The sequence below is a fragment of the Salmo trutta genome, chromosome 15 (assembly GCF_901001165.1).
Source record: "Salmo trutta chromosome 15, fSalTru1.1, whole genome shotgun sequence".
In the NCBI taxonomy this organism is placed as follows: domain Eukaryota; kingdom Metazoa; phylum Chordata; class Actinopteri; order Salmoniformes; family Salmonidae; genus Salmo; species Salmo trutta.
In genome coordinates this window covers 42428631-42451921 of record NC_042971.1, presented here as the reverse complement: position 1 = coordinate 42451921, position 23291 = coordinate 42428631, and the positions used below count along the sequence as shown (strand labels likewise).

Sequence of the window (23291 nt, the reverse complement as noted above, 5' to 3'; positions counted from 1 at the left end):
TTGCTAGATCTGTGTTTTAAGCCTACGGTATCACATATTATCTTGTGCACTTTTATGGCAGCAGAATTGTATTGACATTTAATGCGTTTGTTGACACTGCTCATTTTAAATCCTGCTAGAACATTTCCCCCTATACACTTTTAATAGCACACTGGCCTGAAACTAATGAAGACAGATCATGTGTTGGAATACAACACTGCAATATTGCAAACAAAAGCATGTGTCAAATCAACAGGCTAACACTCACAGGTAAACCTGGACTTAAAGCTAGTGAGCAAGGTCCACTGAGATAAGAGAAACCACAACTGACGTAGACTTGGTTTATGTTACAGGGAAGGGAGGTATCAGTTTACTGCCCTAGAGTACAGCGCTCCAGGCAGCCGTTGATCAGGAAGACGGGACTCGACTGAACTACAGGAGTTGCGAGTATGTTTGAGAGGAAAATAGAGAAGAAAGGCGCACATGGATTCGGCTTGGGATTTTTCACATTGCTCTGCCTGATAACTGCTCAACATGCTGGGGCGAACATGGTATTTACGAAAGCTATCGTTCAAACGCGTTACTTTAACACAAGTGACAACCAAACGGTGTTACAGAGCTGTGAGTGTGGATTATATGGGCTCCACTCTTCTGTCACCTCGGCTTCTGGAAAGGTGATTCTCCCTAATTCAGATCCCTTAGCCTGTGGTCTCCAGATAGGCTTTAACAGCTCAGAGCTGTGGATCGCCCTTATTCAGAGGGGGAACTGCACCTTCGCTGAGAAGATCAAGACTGCTGCTGAAAATGGAGCCACTGGTGTGGTTATTTACAACCTTCCTGGTACAGGCGACGAGGTAACCCCCATGGTGCACCATGGTGAGTGATTCGGTTACCTTCCAATTGGTAGTGCTTCAGCCTTTTTGTTTTTCTATTCCTTACAGAATTGCAAGCTTAATAACTAACTAGAAAAGGCCATTTACTGAATTAAAACTGAATTAAATGTGGTGACACTGATGCACATTTGCAACCACGTACCTATGTGAGAGTGGATTCTCGGCACTCACTAGGATGAAAACTAAATGCAGGCTCAGACTGTGTGTGGGAAATGATTTAAGACTGAGACTCCAATACAACCCAACATTGAAGAGTTATGTGCATCCTTTCAAGCACACCCTTCACATTAACCTGTGGTGAGTTATTCACCATTTTTGATGAACAAATAAGGTTTTATATGTAAGATTGCTAAATAAAGAGCAAAATGATTGATTATTATAATATTATTATTTGTGCCCTGGTCCTATACGTGCTCTTTGTCATGTCCCACAAGCCGGGTTGTGACAAAAACTCACACTCATTCTTATGTTTAATAAATGTATCGTACAGTATGTGTATGGCAGGCTTACAATGATGGCAAAAAACAACATTTGAGAGTGCGCTGACCCTGGTGCTAGAGGTGGTACGCAGCTGGAGGTCGAATGTTTGAAGGGGTACGGGACTATAGAAGTTCGGGAACCACTGGTCTACGCCCATTCAGCGTCGTTCGCACCCTCTTAAGCCTAAACCCCACCAATCTCTTCAAGGATTCATATGTGAGGCCATGTGCTTAACAGAGTGAGTACGGTAGTGTAATAAACAACCAAAGATTTCAAGACTAAAGACTGTTTTATAATACGTCTACATTATACACATGTCTGTAGACAGTCGCAGTGACATCTATTGTTGTCTGTTATCAAACTTGTCGTGATCGTTATAAAAAAAGTATAAACCCAAATACGACAGACTGCATGACATCAGCAGCCTGGTGGTCCAAAATAGCTTTACTGTTGTATTTTAACACCAATAAACCCATCCGTTTAAAAATGAATTTAGTGTATGTCAGTCTAGCAAACCAGGCAACTAAAAGTAACTTTATAAACAATGTTTTGGTTCATTTCTGGCTTGTTAGCTAGCTAACGTTAAGTTAGCTGGCTAGGTAGTTCAAATAATGACCATATCATAGCTGACGTCTTAATAATCAATACAAATATGCTGAAGTTACAGGAAAATGAACTCACAACAATAGTATTATTTAAAAGTTAATGGCAAGCTAATTACAAAATATAGCTAACGATTGTGAGTGTGACAAAATAAAAGCAGGGCATTGTCTCGTTGACCTAACGTTATATCCTAATTTGACTTTGGTGCAGGTCATGTTGTTCTTCACATTATTGTCTCTGGTAAACACACACTATATCAAATAAAATATGTTTATTTCTCACATGCACAGGATACAGAAGGTGTTAACGGTACAGTGAAATGGTTACTTGTATAGTGGAGTCTTTTGTTTAGAAATGTAGCTAGTTAGCTAGCTAAACAATGAACCATAATCCCAACTCATAACTTTACAACCATGCATGAATCTGCAGGTAGCTAAAGCTGACCAACTAGGTTCAATGTTAGAGCTAATGTTAGCTAGCTAGCTAACTAGCAATGCAAATTGCTTTCTGAGATACAAATAATATTACTACACAGATCATACACGTAACGTTAGCTAGCGAGCCAGCCAGCGAATGTTAGCTAGCTAGCTAACAGTACACTTTAAATTGCAATGAAAACGACTTTGACAAAATTAGAAATGTATAATATCTGAAAATGTAGCTAGCTAGACACTCTTACCCATATACATGGCTGAACGCTTCTCTCTCTCTGTCACGGATGCCATGGCTGCCTTTAGTTTTAAGATGTAATCCGGAGACAGGTGTTTTAATCAAACAGCATTATTTTCTCCATCTCCTTAACTATCATATTCTGCTTCGACCGGGCATTCCACTGATTTCAAAACTCGGTCAACTTCTTCCGTGACAACAACACTGTTGATCGCCGTTTTAGAAGACTCTACAACGTCTGGTTCAATGAAAATGTTTCTACCTAAAATCAGGGATTGCCTCATCATCGGATTAAGTTGTTGAAAGTGGAGAGCATTAGCAACACTTTTGCAGTTCTTCGTGATATCTTTCAAAAAAGCCACGTTAGAAAGGATTACCTAGACATACTGAGCAGCTCATGTTATAGACAGAAGCATGGCAGACCAATCCAAACTCATCTCTCAGCATGTCTAGCCCATCCTTTATCTCAGCCAATCATGGCTAGCGGGAATGTTCCTGTCTTTTTCCGTGGCTAATCCAATTAGGCTCGTAATTTAACAATTAAATTTGTATTTACAGATGGCATGCACGTTTGTTATTAAGGCACATGAAAGTTCACATGTTTCAGAAGGCATCTGGAAAAAATCATTTTGATCAAAGATAAATGTTTACATTCAAATACCTCTCCTGGGAAGTAGTGACGTGCGACATACGACCAATTTACTGAAATGAGTCCCAAATATGGTTGTAGTGTAAAAAGTATTAGTAGTATCAACAACAAGAAAAATTCAAGCACGCTGACCAGTGGCGGTCTGGACTAGAGGTCGACCGATTAATCGTAATGGCTGATTAATTAGGGTCGATTTCAAGTTTTCATTACAATCGGAAATCGGTAGTTTTGGACACCAATTGCGGCCGATTGGGGGGGGGGGGGGGGGGGGGGGGGGGGGAATTGTACACCTTTATTTAACTTGGCAAATCAGTTAAGAACACATTCTTATTTTCAATGATGGCCTAGGAACGGTGGGTTAACTGCCTTGTTCAGGGGCAGAACGATAGATTTTTACCTTGTCACCTCGGGGATTCGTTTTTGCAACCTTCCGGTTACTAGTCCAACGCTCTAACCACCTGCCTTACATTGCACTCCACGAGGAGCCTGCGTGGCAGGCTGACTACCTGTTACGCGAGGGCAGCAAGAAGCCAAGGTAAGTTGCTAGCTAGCATTAAACTTATCTTATGAAAAACAATCAATCTTAACATAATCACTAGTTAACTACACATGGTTGATGATAATACTAGTTTATCTAGCGTGTCCTGCGTTGCATATAATCGATGCGGTGCCTGTTAATTTCTCATCGAATCACAGCCTACTTCGCCAAATGGGTGATGATTTAGCACTGTCATTGCACCAATGTGTACCTAACCATAAACATCAATGCCTTTCTTTAAAATCAATACACAAGTATATATTTTTAAACCTGCATATTTAGTTAATATTGCCTGCTAACATGAATTTCTTATAATTTGGGAAATTGTGTCACTTCTCTTGCGTTCCGTGCAAGCAGTCAGGGTATATGCAGCAGTTTGGGCCGCCTGGCTCGTTGCGAACTGTGTGAAGTCCATTTATTCCTAACAAAGACCGTAATTAATTTGCCAGAATTGTACATAATTATGCCATAACATTGAAGTTTGTACAATGTAACAGCAATATTTAGACTTAGGGATGCCACCCGTTAGATAAAATACGTAACGGTTCCGTATTTCACTGAAAGAATAAACGTTTTGTTTTCTAAATGATAGTTTCCGGATTCGACCATATTAATGACCAAATGCTCGTATTTCTGTGTGTTATTATGTTATAATTAAGTCTATGATTTGATATTTGATAGAGCAGTCTGACTGAGCGATGGTAGGCAGCAGCAGGCTCATAAGCATTCATTCAAACAGCACTTTCGTGCGTTTGCCAGCAGCTCTTCGCTGTGCTTCAAGCATTGAGCTGTTTATGACTTCAAGCCTATCAACTCCCGAGATTAGGCTGGTGTAACCAATGTGAAATGGCCAGCTAGTTAGCGGGGTGCGCGCTAATAGTGTTTCAATCGATGACGTCACTCGCTCTGAGACTTGGAGTAGTTGTTCCCCTTGCTCTGCAAGGGCCGCGGCTTTTGTGGAGCGATGGGTAACGATGCTTTGAGGGTGGCTGTTGTCGATGTGTTCCTGGTTCGAGCCCAGGTAGGGGCGAGGAGAGGGACGGAAGCTATACTGTTACACTGGCAATACTAAAGTGCCTATAAGAACATCCATTAGTCAAAGGTATATGAAATACAAATGGTATAGAGAGAAATAGTCCTATAATTCCTATAATAACTACAACCTAAAACTTCTTACCTGGGAATATTGAATACTCATGTTAAAAGGAACCACCAGCTTTCATATGTTCTCATGTTCTGAGCAAGGAACTTAAACGTTAGCTTTTTTACATGGCACATATTGCACATTTTGTTACGCCCTGACCATAGAGAGCCTTTTATTCTCTATGTTGGTTAGGTTGGGGTGTGACTAGGGTGGGTAATCTAGGTTGTTATATTTCTATGTTGGCCTGGTATGGTTCCCAATCAGAGGCAGCTGTTTATCGTTGTCTCTGATTGGGGGATCATATTTAGGCAGCCATTTCCCCACTGTGTTTTGTGGGATCTTGTTTTGTTTTTGTGTAGTTGCCTGTGAGCACTCCAGAACGTCACGTTTCGTTTGTTGTTTATTGTTTTGTTTGTGCTGAAGTTTCACTTTATAATAAAGATGTGGAACGCTACGTACGCTGCCCTTGGTCCAGTTCTTACGACGATCGTGACAGAAGATCCCACCACAACAGTACCAAGCAGCATGCCCAGGAGGAGAAGGTATCCTGGGCTTGGGAGGAGATCAAGGAGGAGAAGATATCCTGGACGTGGGAGGAAATCATGGAGGGACACGAAAGCCTTCCTTGGAAGCAGACGCAAGGAGATAAGGGAGGACAGCGACGACGCCGGGGTTCACAGCCACAAGGAAAGCCCAAAGGACAGCCCCCCCCAAAAAATGGGGGGGGGGGGGGGGGCACACGGGGTGGTCGGCGGAGCCGAGGAGCGAACCAAAGCCAATCTGGGAGAAGAGGGAGAAATTGGAGGAGAGTGAACAGAGGGTCTGGAGACCGTCAGTGAGTTGATGGCGAAATTGGAGGAGAGAGAAATGAGAGAGTTGTTGTGTTGGTGTATGATGCATGACATTCGCCCTAAGGAGCGTGTTATCTGTTTGATGCCACCTGAGTCAGCTCTCCGTACTCGTCCTGAGGAGCGTGCTAGCAGTCTGGTAAAAACTGTGCCAGCTCCACGCACCAGGTCTCCAGTACGCCTCCACAGCCTTGTATGTCCTGTGCCAGCTCTCCGCACTCACCTTGAGGCGCGTATCATTTGTCCGGTACCATGTGTGCCGGCTCTACGCGCCATGTCTCCAGTACGCCTCCACAGCCCAGTATGTCCTGTGCCAGCTCCCCGCACTCGCCGTGCGAAATGTGTCATCGTTCCGGTACAATTTGTGGCGGCCCTACGCACCAAGTCTCCAGTGCGCCTCCACAGCCCAGTACGTCCTGTGCCAGCTCCCCGCACTCCCCGTGCGAAGTGTGTCATCGTTCCGGTACGATTTGTGCCGGCCCTACGCACCAGGTCTCCAGTGCGCCTCCACAGCCCAGTATGTCCTGTGCCAACTCCTTGCACTCGCCCTGAAGAGCGTGTCACCAGTCCGGTGCAACCTGTGCCTGTCCCACGCATCAGGCCTCCAGTGCACCTCCCCAGTCCGGCATGTCCTGTACCTGCTCCCGGCACTCGCCCTGAAGTGCGTGTCACCAGTCCAGTGCCACCTGTACCAGCTCCACGCACGAGGCCTCCAGTGCGCATCAACAGTCTAGAGTTTCCGGCAACGGTCCCCAGTCCAGAGCTTCCGGCGACAGTCCCCAGTCCAGAGCTTCCGGCAACGGTCCCCAGTCCAGAGCTTCCGGCAACGGTCCCCAGTCCAGAGCTTCCGGTGAAGGTCCCCAGTCCAGAGCTTCTGGCGACGGTCCACAGTCCGGAACCTCCTGCGACGGTCCACAGTCCGGAACCTCCTGCGACGGTCCACAGTCCGGAACCTCCTACGACGGTCCACAGTCCGGAATCTCCTACGACGGTCCACAGGCCGGAGCCCTCCTTTGCGCCGGTGCCCAGTCTAGGCACGGAGTCCAGTCCCGCTCCATGGCAGGAGCCTTCCTTTGCGCCGGTGCCCAGTCTAGGCACGGCGACCAGCCCAGCTCCAAGGCCGGAACGTTCCCCTGCGCCAGTGCGCAGTCCGGGCGCGGCGTTCAACCCAGCTCCATGGCCGGAGCCTTCCTCTGCGCCGATGCCCAGTCCAGGCACGGCGTCCAACCCAGCTCCAGGGCCGGAGCCCTCTTCTGCACCGGTGCCCAGTCCAGGCACAACGTTCAGCCCGGCGCCATGGCCGGATCTGGGGTCTGGGAGGGGGTTACGACCTGCACCAGAGCCGCCACCAACGCTAGATGCCCCTCCCCTATTGAGTCATGTTTTGCGGCCGGAGTCCGCACCTTTGGGGGGAGGGGGGGGGGGGTACTGTCACGCCCTGACCATAGAGAGCCTTTTATTCTTTATGTTGGTTAGGTCGGGGTGTAACTAGGGTGGGTAATCTAGGTTGTTCTATTTCTATGTTGGCCTGGTATGGTTCCCAATCAGAGGCAGCTGTTTATCGTTGTCTCTGATTGGGGATCATATTTAGGCAGCCATTTCCCCACTGTGTTTTGGTGGGATCTTGTTTTGTTTTTGTGCAGTTGCATGTGAGCACTCCAGAACGTCACGTTTAGTTTGTTCTTTATTATTTTGTTTGTGCTGAAGTTTCACTTTATAATAAATATGTGGAACGCTACGTACGCTGCGCCTTGGTCCAGTTCTTACGACGATCGTGACACTTTTACTTTCTTCTCCAACACTTTGTTTTTGCATTATTTAAACCAAATTGAACATGTTTAATTATTTATTTGAGGCTAAATTGATTTTATTGATGTATTATATTAAGTTAAAATAAGTGTTCATTCAGTATTGTTGTAATTGTCATTATTACAAATAAATAAATGTAAAAAATTGGCCGATTAATTGGTATCAGCTTTTTTTGGTCCTCGAATAATTGGTATCGGTATCGGCGTTGAAAAATGATAATCGGTCGACCTCTAGTCTGGACGTTTAAAAGTAGTTTTGGTGTTGGTCGCTTTTACGGTTTTGGCGCTACAGGTGGCAGCGAATAATAATAAAATATGAAAAAACATTTAGGTTGTGCTTTGCTTTTCATGAATGCATTGTGAAGTTTAATTTAATACAAAAATAAAGCAAACTGGATGGAAAATGGTGAATGCGCAACATTTCTTGAACCTTCAACATAGAAATGCTACGAAAGATAATTTACAGATACTCATTACAAATGATGGAGTAATCCATGATACACCAAATTATATTTTGAATGAGGAAGCTAAATATTTTAAGCAGATTTTGTTATTTTCAGTCTCCTCCATCTCCACTGAATGATAACAGTAAGGATTTTTTTAATTAACAAATTGTACAGAAAGACCTGTGTGAAGGCCAACTTACAGAGTAGGAACTTCGAGGCAATTAAATCCTTTCAGTCTGGAAAAACCCCAGTGCTTGATTGCATACCAGTAGAGGTACAGTACCAGTCAAAAGTTTGGACACACCTATTCAAGGGTTTTTCTTTATTTTTACTATTTTCTACATTGTAGAATAATAGTGAAGACATCAGAACTAGGAAATAACGCATATGGAATCATGTAGTAACTAAAAAAAAGTGTTAAACAAATCAAATTATATTTTATATTGGAGATTCTTCAAATAGCCACCGTGATTGCATTTCAATTAACAGGTGTACCTTGTTAAAAGTTAATTTGTGGAATTTCTTTCCTTCTTAAAGCGTTTAAGCCAATCAGTTGTGTTCTGACAAGGTAGGGTGGTATACAGAAGATAGCCCTATTTGGTAAAAGAACAAGTCCGTATTATGTCAAGAACAGCCCAAATAGGCAAAAAAAAAAAATGACAGTCCACCATTACTTTAAGACATGAAGGTCAGTCAATACGGGAAATTTCAAGAACTTTTTCAATAAACTAAAGTTTCTTCAAGTGCAGCCGCAAAAACCATCAAGCGCTATGATGAAACTGGCTCTCATGAGGACCGCCACAGGAAAAGAAAACCCAGAGTTACCTCTGCTGCAGAGGATAAGTTCATTAGATTTACCAGCCTCAGAAATTGCAGCCCAAATAAATGCGTCAGAGTTCAAGTAACAGACTGATCTCAACATCAACTGTTCAGAGGAGACATTGTGAATCAGGCCAAATAGTCAAATTTCTGCAAAGAAACCACTACTAAAGGACACCAATAATAAGAAGAGACTTGCTTGGGCCAAGATACACAAGCAATGGACATTAGATCGGTGAATATTTGTCCTTTGGTCTGGAGTCCAAATTGGAGATTTTTGGTTCCAACCGCTGTGTCTTTGTGAGACGTGGTGTGGTTAAACGGATGATCTCAGCATGTGTATTTCAAACCGTAAAGCATGGAGGAGAAGGTGTTATGGTGTGGAGGTGCTTTGCTGGTGATACGGTCTGTGATTTATTTAGAATTCAAAGCACACTTAACCAGCATGGCTACCACAGCATTCTGCAGCGATACTCCATCCCATCAGGTTTGGGCTTAGTGGGACTATCGTTTGTTTTTCAACAGGACAATGACCCAACACACCTCCAGGCTGTGTAAGGGCTATTTTACCAAGAAGGAGAGTGATGGAGTGCTGCATCAGATGACCTGGCCTTCACAATCCCCCGACCTCAAACAAATTGAGATGGTTTGGGATTAGTCGGAATGCAGAGTGAAGGAAAAGCAGCCAACAAGTGCTCAGCATGTGGGAACTCCTTCAAAACTGTTGGAAAAGCATTCCAGGTGAAGCTGGTTGAGAGAATGCCAAGATTGTGCAAAGGTGTTATCAAGGCAAAGGGTGGCTGTTTGAAGTATCTGAAATATAAAATATATTTAGATTTTTTAAACAAATGTAGTGCACTGAAATGGCAAAATAGTAAAAATAAAGACAAACCCTTGAATGAGTAGGTGTTCGAAAACTTTTGACCGGTGGTGTACCTCTTTCTCTACGCTACGGCATTATATAGTCGGATAGGGTGTAAATGAGCCCCTGTGGTTTCATCAAACACTATCACCACTTTTCACTCCGACACATCATTACTCTTGCTTCCTACCTTGGCCCTTTTTAAGCTAACTTTATTAGACGGTCCACCTCTTTCTGTATCATGGTCTGTCTTCTTCCTATGTCTTTCCACTACTGACCTGTGGCAACCCGTTTTGAGCCATTTAACATTACATTTAAGTCATTTAGCAGACGCTCTTATCCAGAGCGACTTACAAATTGTTTAGCAAAAAATAAATGTTATTGCATGTTATTTTGGCATTAATTCATGTCACATATCAGTTTTTGTGATGAAGGGGCAGCCAGCGGAAAATACAGAGCGTAGGCGTTGATAATCTTCTCTAGTTGTGCCATGATTGGCTCTGGTGTTCTGTAACCGATTGGGGACACTACGTCACCGCAGAATCTACAGGGAGAGCTAGGCAGTTCAAGCCCCCTTGGGTGCTGTCATAGATTTCCATGAGAAGTGCCCATTCAAGAAGGCTCAAGGTCATTGGCCACAGCTAAAATGAGATCAAATAAAATAAAACAAGTAAAAAATAAATAAATTAAATACTAAATTAAAATAAAGAAAAATAGAAAAATAACATCATTAAGGAGCAACAATAAAATAACAGTAGCGAGGCTATATACAGGGGGTACCGGTACAGAGTCAATGAGCGGGGGCACAGGTTAGTCGAGGGAATTGACGTAATATGTACATGTAGGTAGAGGTAAAGTGACTATGCATGGATAATAAACAGAGTAGCAGCAGTGAAAAAATGGGAGTGGGGGGGTGCAAATAGTCCAGGTAGCCATTTGATTAGCTGTTCAGGAGTCTTATGGCTTGGGGGTAGAAGCTGTTAAGAAGCCTTTTGGACCTAGACTTGGCGGTCCGGTACCTCTTGCCGTGCGGTAGCAGAGAGAACAATCTATGACTAGGGTGGCTGGAGTCTTTGACAATTTTTTGGGCCTTCCTCTGACACCGCCTGGTATAGAGAGGTCCTGGATGGCAGGAAGCTTGGACCCTGTCATGTACTGGAGAGACTCATTCCCCTCCAGGAGAGGATGTTGGATGTTGCTGGGCAGCTTCAATGTGATGCTCTTATTCTTCTCACTTTGCTTGGTGAGGTAGATTGCTGCTATAACTTGATGACTCTTCACATACCTAACCATTTCCTTAGCTCTCTTGTAGAGTGTATCCATTGTTTTCAGTACCATGATGTTCTTGAGAAGCAGATTCAATGCATGAGCATCACAGCCAATGGGTGTGATGTGAGGGTAGGACTCCTCCACTTTGACCAAGTAGCCTTCATGTTTGCAGCATTGTCTGTCACCAGTGCAAATACCTTCTGTGGATCAAAGTCATTGATGACTGCCTTCTGCTCATCTGCAATGTAGAGACTGGTGTGTCTGTTGTCCCTGGTGTCTGTGCTCTTGTAAAATACTGGTTGAGGGGTGGAGATGATGTAGTTAATTATTCCTTGCCCACGAACATTCGACCACCCATCAGAGATGATTGCAATACAGTCTGCTTTCTCTATGATTTGCTTGACCTTCACTTGAACTCTGTTTAACTCTGCATCCAGCAAATTAGTAGATAAAGCATGTCTGGTTGGAGGGATGTATGCTGGGCGAAGAACATTCAGAAATCTCTTCCAATACACATTGCCTGTGAGCATCAGAGGTGAACCAGTTGCATACAGAGCTCGAGCAAGACATTCATCAGCATTTCTCTGACTACGTTCATCCATTGAGTCAAAAAAACTTCTGATTCCAGGAGGACCATGAGCTGTTGCTATTGATAAGGAGTCTGATTCATCATTTTCACCACAAATAGAAGTAGAGGGACTTTTGTCAGAGGTTGCTTGTTGTGAGCACTGAGGCAACTTTATGCACTTGGCCAGATGATTCTACATTGTTGTTGCATTCTTCACATATGATTTGGCACAGTATTTGCAAATGTACACAGCTTTTCCTTTTACATTAGCTGCAGTGAAATGTCTTCACACATCAAATAGTGCAGTGGCATTTTCCTGTAAAGATTAAAAAACAATTGTAAAAAAAAAAAAAATACAATTCCATGTACAGATAAATAGTTAAGTAGTTAGATTAAACAACTCCTTTGTAAGATACATGTTTTAAAATGAAACATGTATGGAAACAGGTAAATGAACACTCCTCAGTTAGCAGGCTCAAGCAAGCTAAAACCCACATGGTGGCAAAAACTAACTAGCAGAAATTGTTAACAAGTTAGAAATGATTTAAACACACTTTGCTGTAGGCGACTATTTACTAGTTAACAAAAAATATGTCATATAAAATATATTCACCCCACCCAGTATTATAATCAAAATTTACCAGAAAGCATGTAGTCCTTGTCTCAGACAGTGTAGTAGTTTGGGCTCAATTGCATCTCATTAGTGTGCAAGATCTTGTGAATCAGCTCTACATGTGATGGAAGAGTGCACTGTGCATGCAGAGGGTTGCAATTCCATTGAATTGGGGATAGTTTAACCAAAATATGCCACAAGACCTAGAATTGCCTTATGTATATCCCACAAAAAAGGTTCACTGTTATAAGCTAACATTTCTGATGAATTTAAGTGAAATTCCCAAAATTCCAAGCTTAACTTCCCATGGAAAGTTTCTGACCCCTTTGCAACCCTAGTTGTTACCTACCTTAACCACCTGGGGGCAGCCCGTCAGGAAGTCCAGGATCCAGTTACAGAAGGAGGTGTTTAGTCCCAGGGTCGTTAGCTTAGTGATGAGCTTTGAGGGCACTGTGGTGTTGAATGCTGAGCTGTAGTCAATGAATAGCATTCTAACGTAGGTATTCTTTCTGTCCAGGTGGGAAAGGGCAGTGTGGAGTGCAATAGATTTGCATCTTCTGTGGATCTTTTGGGACGATATGCAAATTGGAGTGGGTCTAGGGTTTCTGGGAAAATGGTGTTGATGTGAGCCATGACCAGCCTTTCAAAGCAGTTCATGGCTACAGACGTGAGTGCTACGGGTCAGTAGTCATTTAGGCAGGTTACCTTAGTGTTCTTGTGCACAGGCACTATGATGGTCTGCTTAAAACATGTTGGCATTACAGACTCGGTCAGGGATAGGTTGAAAACACAGTTGTCTGGAACAGCTGATGCTCTCATGCATGCTTCAGTGTTTCTTGCCTCGAAGCGAGCAGAGAAGTTATTTAGCTCATCTGGTAGGCTCATTGTCACTGGGCAGCTCCCTTTGTAGTCCGTAATAGTTTGCAAGCCCTGCCACATCCGACGAGCTCCGTAGCCGGTGTAGTACGATTCAATCTCAGTCCTGTATTGATGCTTTGCCTGTTTGAAGGTTCGTCGGAGGGCATAGCGAGATTTCTTATAAGATTCCAGGTTAGAGTCCCGCTCCTTGAAAGCAGCAGGTCTACCCTTTAGCTCAGTGCGGATGTTGCCTGTAATCCATGGCTTCTGGATGGGGTATGTACGTACGGTCACTGTGGGGACGACATCATCAATGCACTTATTGATGAAGCCAGTGACTGATGTGGTGCACTCCTCAATGCAATCGGAAGATTCCTGGAACATATTCCAGTCTGTGCTAGCAAAACAGTCCTGTAGCTTAGCATCTGCGTCATCTGACCAATTCCTTACTGAGCGAGTCACTGGTACTTCCTGTTATATCTACCTTAGCTTTGATTGGACTGATCATGTCAACATCATGCTTTCAGAATCTTAGCTCGACAAGCAGTCATCATCATGAATCACGTTGACAACCTGCTGGCAAATCCTTTTCAATCCTTGTCATATGAAGAGAAATCATAGATAAAACGTATCGGTGCTCAGCGGCCATTGGACGTAAACATTTCACAGGTCGGAAATTCAATTCTTTTTTGATTTATTACATTTATTTATATATTTTAATTAACCTTTATTTAACTAGGCAAGTCAGTTAATAACAAATTCTTATTTACAATGACAGCCTACCCCTGCCAAACCCAGACGACGCTGGGCCAATTGTGCGCCACCATATGGGACTCCCAATCACGGCCAGATGTGATGCAGCCTGGATCGAACCAGGTACTGCAGTGACGCCTCTTGTACAGAGATGCAGTATGTTAGACCACTGCGCCACTCGGGAGCCCAATGAGTGGTTTGGTAGGAATCTGTGGCTAATGGTAAACATCGCAAAGCAATCACTATTTTGCTTCCCCTGCCTGCTATTCAGTGGAGAGGGTATGTGGTCCAAGTCTGGGTTTAAGGATTTAAAACAATTGTCTGAAAGGGTCTCTTTTCCAAGCTTAAAAGGATAAAGATTCATACGGAACACCATGGGTCAGAAAAGGTTGAATACATTGGCCATGCTGTCAATCCAGCATGACTTCTGCCGCTTTCAAAACAGCTGGAAACTAAAATCTCAATTCAGTGAGTTCAGAAAAAAGCAAGGTTGACTGGGAAAATAATTTTGAACGGTCATCCAACTCGGAATTCCAAGTCGGGAACTCGGGCCTCTTTCTAGAGCTCCGACCAGAAGATCACTGACGTCATGATTCAACCTTGTTTTTTTCCGAGTTCCCGGTTGTCTTGAAAGCACCATAAATCCAGAGAATGCCAGACTTTGATGACAAAATCTGCCCTCAAGAAAGACTGCCACACCACCTTCCTGTTCAAGTGAGCACAGCACAACAAGGTGAGTCCAAAAATGTATTGTATGCTGCTGCATAAATTATGTAATATGCCAGGGAGATATGTATACTGTAGCTAAGAAAGTAATATTAAATGTATGTTGTGTAGTAAGCTGTTAGTAACCCACCCTAATAATTTGGTCTATTTTCCCATCTTAATTTTGCTTACTGCTCTGACTTGGTGGTGCACATGTAGCCTATAGCCTGTTTTAGAGAAATGTCATCATTGAATATTGTAAGAGCTTTCATTGTCTGCTTATATGCCCCCTTTATTTATCCTATGGTTCTGACTTGGTGTACAGGGAGAATACTGTAAGAACGGCCCATGTTCTGAATTCTGTCGCTGTACATTTCAAAAGTGCTGAACAAATAGTTATATTGACTACGTCGGTCCTAGCTCGCTGTCTTAATCTAAATTATGGATTGCCTATTATCTGCTCGTCGTCCCCTTATGCCATTGTTTGTACATCTCAATTGTCAGTAGAAACCAAATTTGTTAAAGCAAATCATCCATATCAGCAATGTTTTTTAAGAAGGCAGTAAATGAGGCTGAATGAACTGTTTCGCTGCCAAACAAGGCTCTGCTGATAGCCAGGAATCACTTCATGGTGCTGAAAATAAATCTCTGCTGTTGGGACAGCTTTATGTAGGCCCTAACAGTTTGTGGTCCCCGTTATAGTGCAATTCACGTATTGCTTAGTGTTGTGTACTGGCTTTGCTGGTATGCATTAAAAAAAAACATTTTGGGGAGTTTACCCAACCAAGATGTACATGCTAAAATTGCTACTGGATCGACTACTCACACGAATCCTCTTAGGCTCCCTCCCCCTTGACCCATGTTCTACTTTCTTCACTGCCTCAGCATATGACACCCTCTGCACTATAGCGTTAGACGCATGCCTCGGAGCGCCTCTGGTGTCAAACATAACATCCCTAATATGGCACTAGTTTAACTAAAATGAAAAACAAAAAGGCATTTAAAACTTGTTGTATAATTAAGGAATATGATTGTTTGTTTAGGATTCCTGGCAATGTAAATGTTTTGTATCTATGCTTGTTTGCATGTGACTATTCCTCTTGTTTGTTGATATTTGTTAATATTTTTTGTTTGTTTGTAATAATACATAACATCCCTACCTGTTTGCCCCTCCCACTTATCTGTTTCATGTCTCAGGTAGGCCTAGCCCGCAAGTCAGCATGGACAAAATACAATAATGGACTAATATTTGCCATATTCTAATAATTATCATGTGCCAACTGTCTTGTTTTGTACGCTTTGTACAAATAATAAAACGCAGAACTACAGGATGTTTCTTAACATAACTCTTTATTAACTAGCTACAACTACATGTTCGCCTTTCTCCAACCACGATCAACTGACTATGCCCTAACCGTCTGGGTGGTCTTAACCAATCACTGCACAGTAGGATACGGCGGTAAAATGCATCCAATTATAATTCAGTATGTATTCACATATGAATATTACACCAACGGCCCGTGCCATGTTGAATATTGTACTTCTGTAGATCTGAAAGAATTGGATAGTTAAACTTGCCAGCCAACCAGAAAAGCAAGACGAAGCAATTCAGGCATTATTGAAAGTCATTACAAACAAAAATGTATTTTTCAAGCAGTATATATTTATAATTAAATGTTGAGTGAAGCTTTATAGTTATGTGATGACATCAATTATTTGGCAATCATAATTTATTCGGACACAGTCTCCATCATAATTTGTCGCAGTTAAGAAAGTTCGACAAAAGAAACATGCACTCCTGTCGAACGAATAAAAATATTGTCGATCTTAAGAACATATCTCCTTTCTGTCGTTTCATTACACGTCACAATGTTTATTTTTTTTTGCTTTTGTCGAATAAACGTGGGTCAATGGAAACCTGCCTATTATTGCACTGTTCGATCAATTACTGTCCTTTCAGCAACATAGGCTACGGCCTAGCCTAACATCAGCAAATTTGCAAGCATTTTATCGTTAACATTGTTATTGTGGCTCTGTGTTATTTCGCCGTATCGAGGTTTGGTTTAAATGTGTGCTTCTCCTTTAAGCATGAAGATGGGCGTGTACTACTCAATTTGACCTCGACGAAGAGGACTGTTCGACTTCAAACTAGTTCACCTGTCAGCGGCGTCTTTGACATAATATTCCTAGTTACACTGCAACTTTTTGTTTTTTTAAAGTCTCTTACCTTTATCGACTGTAGAACAGGGAGAGGCACTATAGAAACTCACGTCGTAAACAGGATTATGGAACCTTTAGCGAAACGGTATCTATTGTCATGGCTGTTTGTGGCTTCAAGTCTTCAGGTGACGAGTTTGCATTTTGCGGAGGCGACTTACATATGTACAGCCTACCTGAATGTGTCGTTTATTGATTCTGTAAACAACGAAACCGTATGGCGACAAGAGGAAAGCGGACTATATGGACAACAATCTCCTAAAGTCACAGTGATGGGCGACGTGTATTTACCTGATCCGATTTACAGTTGCGAAAGTAATACTTTTTATGATGTACCCAGTGGATCGAAGGGCTGGATCGCCTTAATTCAACGCGGCCAACTATGTTCTTTTTCAGAGAAGATCAATGTTGCGGCCAGTAAAGGAGCTATTGCTGCTGTAATTTTTAATGATCTTGGTACAGACAATCGAGTCATCCAAATGTCGCACCCAGGTATGTAGCCTACATCACGATTGGCAACTCGGCTAGATGTTAGCCCATAGACGTTAACTACCTTTAGCGTCTTCACGAAGGTATCTTTCTGGCCGGAGGAGTTTTGTTATTAAGAGCCCGACACTCGTTCTGGAAGTTTACATGCATCGCTTGCGGTACGGTTCTGGAAACATATGGGATGTATCTTTCATATAGGCGAGAAATAATAATACAAACAAAAGGTTAAATGACTACACACGTTTTTATAGGGTTAGTGTTCCACCCGGTCATATCTCCATTTACAGCGCTTGTTTACGTAAAACAGAGCCCACCTGTGTTAATTACCTAGCATGATCGAACACATGTGCGTAAGGGTAACTGGGGAGGAAGTGTAGTTCGTCAGCTTTGTGTATGGATCTGTGCAAACATGTTAGTGTACTTTTTAACGTACTTATTTCTCGCTGATATTTCTTGTGACATCACAAGCGATTGTTATTAACGTTTCTAAACGTTAAAATAGAGCGTCGGTATTGTAGTTAGCATGGTCCCACTGGTCAACGGTGTTTATAACTGACAACTCCTAAATATGCACTATGCAAAAATCGCTCGCAATATCCTAGTTGCTAAAATTATAATTGTCACAAACTGATTGACAAAATGAGCTAGTGTAGAGAATCATTGTACCATCTAAACCGCTGTGAAATATATATTTTTTATAGCCAAAAATATTGTAATTTCAGCTGTTTGAAGCTGGTGTACAAAACCGAAACTATAAGACGAAAAAACGAAACTTAAGAACGGGAAGCATATAAATATCGCATATAGAACATATCTACAGCTTCTTTAACTTGCTTTCAATTAGAATGAAACATTATATAACTCACTCTTCTATGTGAATGTGGTTCAGTCACCCAAAAATGTAACTATTGCAGAATGCTTTGTTAATGCCTTGGGTTCTGGAGAACAACTCTACATGTGTTCCACTTCATTCACCCAATACTTTATTAGATTTTTTTATGAAACGATCTCATAGCCTAATGGTTAAGACAAGTTGGTTGAAACCATCGTTTATAGTTAAATTCTAATGTTCACTGAATAACTTTAAGAGTCTACATCTGGAAATGATTTGCAAAATTGGTTCCCTCTGCTAACAATTCTGAAGAAACCCTCTGTAGGCCTACACTTGTCTCATTATGTAGCATAGCCTTGAAGTAAACATGGTAGCCCGTCTTTCCATTCTGCCTGCTCTTTCTACCATTATTTCTACAATTTTGACGCTTAAAGCTGCAGTAACTTTTTGCATCCATATTCACATAGAAATGTGTTATAGATCTGTCATTCTCATTGAAAGTCTAAGATGTTGTACGTCTTCTATGTGCACTATTTCTATGCATCCCATTAAGTTTAGTTCTGTCATCTTTTACTTTTGGTTTTGTACACCAGCTGAAAATACAATATTTTACGTTATGTAAAAATATATTTCTGGTTTAGATGGTACAATGATTCTCTACACTATACTTGCTTGTTTTGTCACAAACTGAAATTAAGCTAACTACTAGAATTTCAGCGACCAGAAAATTGTTATTTCTGCACAGTGCATCTTTAATTAAGTGGTATCGACTTGCTGAAAAACAATAGTAATTCACACAGGTTGTACATTAATCCATGTGGCGTGGGGTGTCATGATTTTAACTGAAACCGCAATTAACCTTATTCGTCCCTATGAACTGTACAGTGACTCTGCTAATTTAGGGAATACGGACAACATTTATGAAATGTTGTTTCTGTTTGGATGAGTCACATGGTTGTCAGAAACGAGGGGCCTCTGTTCTAGTGTGATAAGTAAGGTTTGAAGCCAACTGTGTGTAAACATCTAAATAGTACTGTACTCAGAATTATAATTAAATTCTATTTAAGTACTTGTTAACCTAAAAAAAGTCAGAAATATTCCAAGTTGACGTTGTTGGCTAAAACAATTGAGCAACGGTCTTGTTCGACATCGCTCATCTGTGCTTGACTGGTGTAAGCTTTATGCACCAGTTGTCATTTCCAATTAGATAATTTTCATTGTGTTGAATCCAACTAGAAATTAACATTAAGTCCTAACACTTACTGAGACAGGCTGGATGACAACCTGTGTAATGGATCATTCTATTGTTTAAAACTGTGAAGATGTGTGCTTTCACAGAGAACAATACACATTGACACTGTAATATTCCATAACAAGTGGAGTTTGTCTACACATGAGGATCTGGACAAGGAAATCATCACAAAATCGTCTGTAAAACCCTAACCGTGTGACCTACTAACTCATAAGTACCACCATCTAAAGACAGGAGACTCACGAACACTGCTCTACAACATCCACAAGCTCTAGGCAGTCGTCTGAACTCTGTCACGGATGTCCTCATTTCGTAGAGGTCTTCTCACAAAACTGACCCTCCAGACCAAACCGTTGGAGCTACAAACTCATGTCACCAATATCAAAAGGGTAGACTCCCAAACACGAAGGTGTCTGTACTGCTCTATGATGCACACGAAAGTAACCCAGTACCGGGCTGTAAAAATTGCAGAAAGTTCATATGGGTTAAAATGTGCCACAAATAACGTGACCGAACATGGTTAAAAAATATGTATTTTTTTCCCTCCCCGAATTCTTATCTCATGGATATAGGACAGACACTTCAAAACCTTACCCTTATTTTTTTTATTTAACCTTTTTAACTTACGATTCATATATTTTTTTTTGCAGTAAAGGCCAAATTCAATGTTTCAGTGTATATATATATATATATATATATATATATATATATATATATATATATATATATATATATATACTGCTCAAAAAAATAAAGGGAACACTTAAACAACACAATGTAACTCCAAGTCAATCACACTTCTGTGAAATCAAACTGTCCACTTAGGAAGCAACACTGATTGACAATACATTTCACATGCTCTTGTGCAAATGGAATAGACAACAGGTGGAAATTATAGGCAATAAGCAAGACACCCCCAATAAAGGAGTGGTTCTGCAGGTGAAGACCACAGACCACTTCTCAGTTCCTATGCTTCCTGGCTGATGTTTTGGTCACTTTTGAATGCTGGCGGTGCTTTCACTCTAGTGGTAGCATGAGACGGAGTCTACAACCCACACAAGTGGCTCAGGTAGTACAGCTCATCCAGGATGGCACATCAATGCGAGCTGTGGCAAGAAGGTTTGCTGTGTCTGTCAGCGTAGTGTCCAGAGCATGGAGGCGCTACCAGGAGACAGGCCAGTACATCAGGAGACGTGGAGGAGGCCGTAGGAGGGCAACAACCCAGCAGCAGGACCGCTACCTCCGCCTTTGTGCAAGGAGGAGCAGGAGGAGCACTGCCAGAGCCCTGCAAAATGACCTCCAGCAGGCCACAAATGTGCATGTGTCTGCTCAAACGGTCAGAAACAGACTCCATGAGGGTGGTATGAGGGCCTGACGTCCACAGGTGGGGGTTGTGCTTACAGCCCAACACCGTGCAGGACGTTTGGCATTTGCCAGAGAACACCAAGATTGGCAAATTCGCCACTGGCGCCCTGTGCTCTTCACAGATGAAAGCAGGTTCACACTGAGCACGTGACAGACGTGACAGAGTCTGGAGACGCTGTGGAGAACGTTCTGCTGCCTGCAACATTCTCCAGCATGACCGGTTTGGCGGTGGGTCAGTCATGGTGTGGGGTGGCATTTCTTTGGGGGGCCGCACAGCCCTCCATGTGCTCGCCAGAGGTAGCCTGACTGCCATTAGGTACCGAGATGAGATCCTCAGACCCCTTGTGAGACCATATGCTGGTGCGGTTGGCCCTGGGTTCCTCTTAATGCAAGACAATGCTAGACCTCATGTGGCTGGAGTGTGTCAGCAGTTCCTGCAAGAGGAAGGCATTGATGCTATGGACTGGCCCGCCCGTTCCCCAGACCTGAATCCCATTGAGCACATCTGGGACATCATGTCTCGCTCCATCCACCAACGCCACGTTGCACCACAGACTGTCCAGGAGTTGGCGGATGCTTTAGTCCAGGTCTGAGAGGAGATCCCTCAGGAGACCATCCGCCACCTCATCAGGAGCATGCCCAGGCGTTGTAGGGAGGTCATACAGGGACGTGGAGGCCACACACACTACTGAGCCTCATTTTGACTTGTTTTAAGGACATTACATCAAAGTTGGATCAGCCTGTAATGTGGTCTTCCACTTTAATTTTGAGTGTGACTCCAAATCCAGACCTCCATGGGTTGATAAATTGGATTTCCATTGATTATTTTTGTGTGATTTTGTTGTCAGCACATTCAACTATGTAAAGAAAAAAGTATATAATAAGATTATTTCTTTCATTCAGATCTAGGATGTGTTGTTTAAGTGTTCCCTTTATTTTTTTGAGCAGTGTATGTGTGTATGTATATATATATATATATATATATATATATATATACGCACACAGTTGAAGTCGGAAGTTTACATACTTTTTTCCCCCCACTGTAAGTGTATTTGATCCGCTGCTGATTTTGTACGTTTGCCCACTGACAAAGAAATGATCAGTCTATAAATTTAATAGTAGGTTTATTTGAACAGTGAGAGACAGAATAACAACAAAACAATCCAGAAGAACGCATGTCAAAAATGTTATAAAATTATTTGCATTTTAATGAGGGAAATAAGTATTTGACCCCTCTGCAAAACATGACTTAGTACTTGGTGGCAAAACTTTTGTTGGTGATCATAGGTCAGACGTTTCTTGTAGTTGGCCACCAGGTTTGCACACATCTCAGGAGGGATTTTGTCCCACTCCTCTTTGCAGATTTTCTACAAGTCATTAAGGTTTCGAGACTGACGTTTGGCAACTCGAACCTTCAGCTCCCTCCACAGATTTTCTATGGGATTAATGTCTGGAGACTGGCTAGGCCACTCCAGGACCTTAATGTGCTTCTTCTTGAGCCACTCCTTTGTTGCCTTGGCCGTGTGTTTTGGGTCATTGTCATGCTGGAATACCCATCCACGACCCATTTTCAATGCCCTGGCTGAGGGAAGGAGGTTCTCACCCAAGGTTTGACTGTACATGGCCCCATCCATTGTCCCTTTGATGCGGTGAAGTTGTCCTGTCCCCTTAGCAGAAAAACACCCCCAAAGCATAATGTTTCCACCTCCATGTTTGACGGTGGAGATGGTGTTCTTGGGGTCATAGGCAGCATTGCTCCTCCTCCAAACACGGCGAGTTGAGTTGATGTCAAAGAGCTCCATTTTGGTCTCATCTGACCACAACACTTTCACCAGTTGTCCTCTGAGTCATTCAGATGTTCATTGGCAGACTTCAGACGGGCCTGTATATGTATTCTTGATCAGGGGGACCTTGCGGGCGCTGCAGGATTTCAGTCCTTCACGGCGTAGTGTTACACCAATTGTTTTCTTGGTGACTATGGTCCCAGCTGCCTTGAGATCATTGACAAGATCCTCCCGTGTAGTTCTGGGCTGATTCCTCACCGTTCTCATGATCATTGCAACTCCACGAGGTGAGATCTTGCATGGAGCCCCAGGCCGAGGGATATTGACACTTATTTTGTGTTTCTTCCATTTGTGTATAATCGTACCAAATGTTGTCACCTTCTCACCAAGCTGCTCGGCGATGGCCTTGTAGCCCATTCCAGCCTTGTGTAGGTCTACAATCTTGTCCCTGACATCCTTGGAGAGGTCCTTGATCTTGGCCATGGTGGAGAGTTTGGAATCTGATTATTTCTGTGGACAGGTGTCTTTTTTACAGGTAACAAGCTGCGGTTAGGAGCACTCCTTTTAAGAGTGTGCTCCTAATCTCAGCTCGTTACCTGTATAAAAGACACCTGGGAGCCAGAAATCTTTCTGATTGAGGGGGGGTCAAATACTTACTTCCCTCCATTTAAAATTCAAATCAATTTATAACATTTTTGACATGCGTTTTTCAGGATATTTGTGTTGTTATTCTGTCTCTCACTGTTCAAGTAAACCTACCATTAAAATTATAGACTGATCCTTTCTTTGTCAGTGGGCAAATGTACAAAATCAGCAGGGGATCAAATACTTTTTTTCCCCCACTGTAG

General features: G+C 42.6%; 1 protein-coding gene across 2 annotated transcripts in view; it reads left to right on the top strand.

Annotated features, from left to right (window-relative positions):
- The first annotated feature begins 336 nt into the window (after positions 1–336).
- The window catches only part of rnf128a (ring finger protein 128a), a 33852-nt gene continuing 10897 nt past the window's right edge, over positions 337–23291 (top strand). Inside the window, exon 1 of one of the 2 annotated variants that reach the window (XM_029691613.1) lies at positions 337–855. In XM_029691613.1, coding sequence (XP_029547473.1) covers positions 429–855 — 427 coding nt within the window. In that variant the 5' untranslated portion in view covers positions 337–428. Of the gene's footprint in view, positions 856–16622; positions 17214–23291 lie in introns of those variants that run through there. The other variant, XM_029691614.1, reaches the window with a different exon arrangement.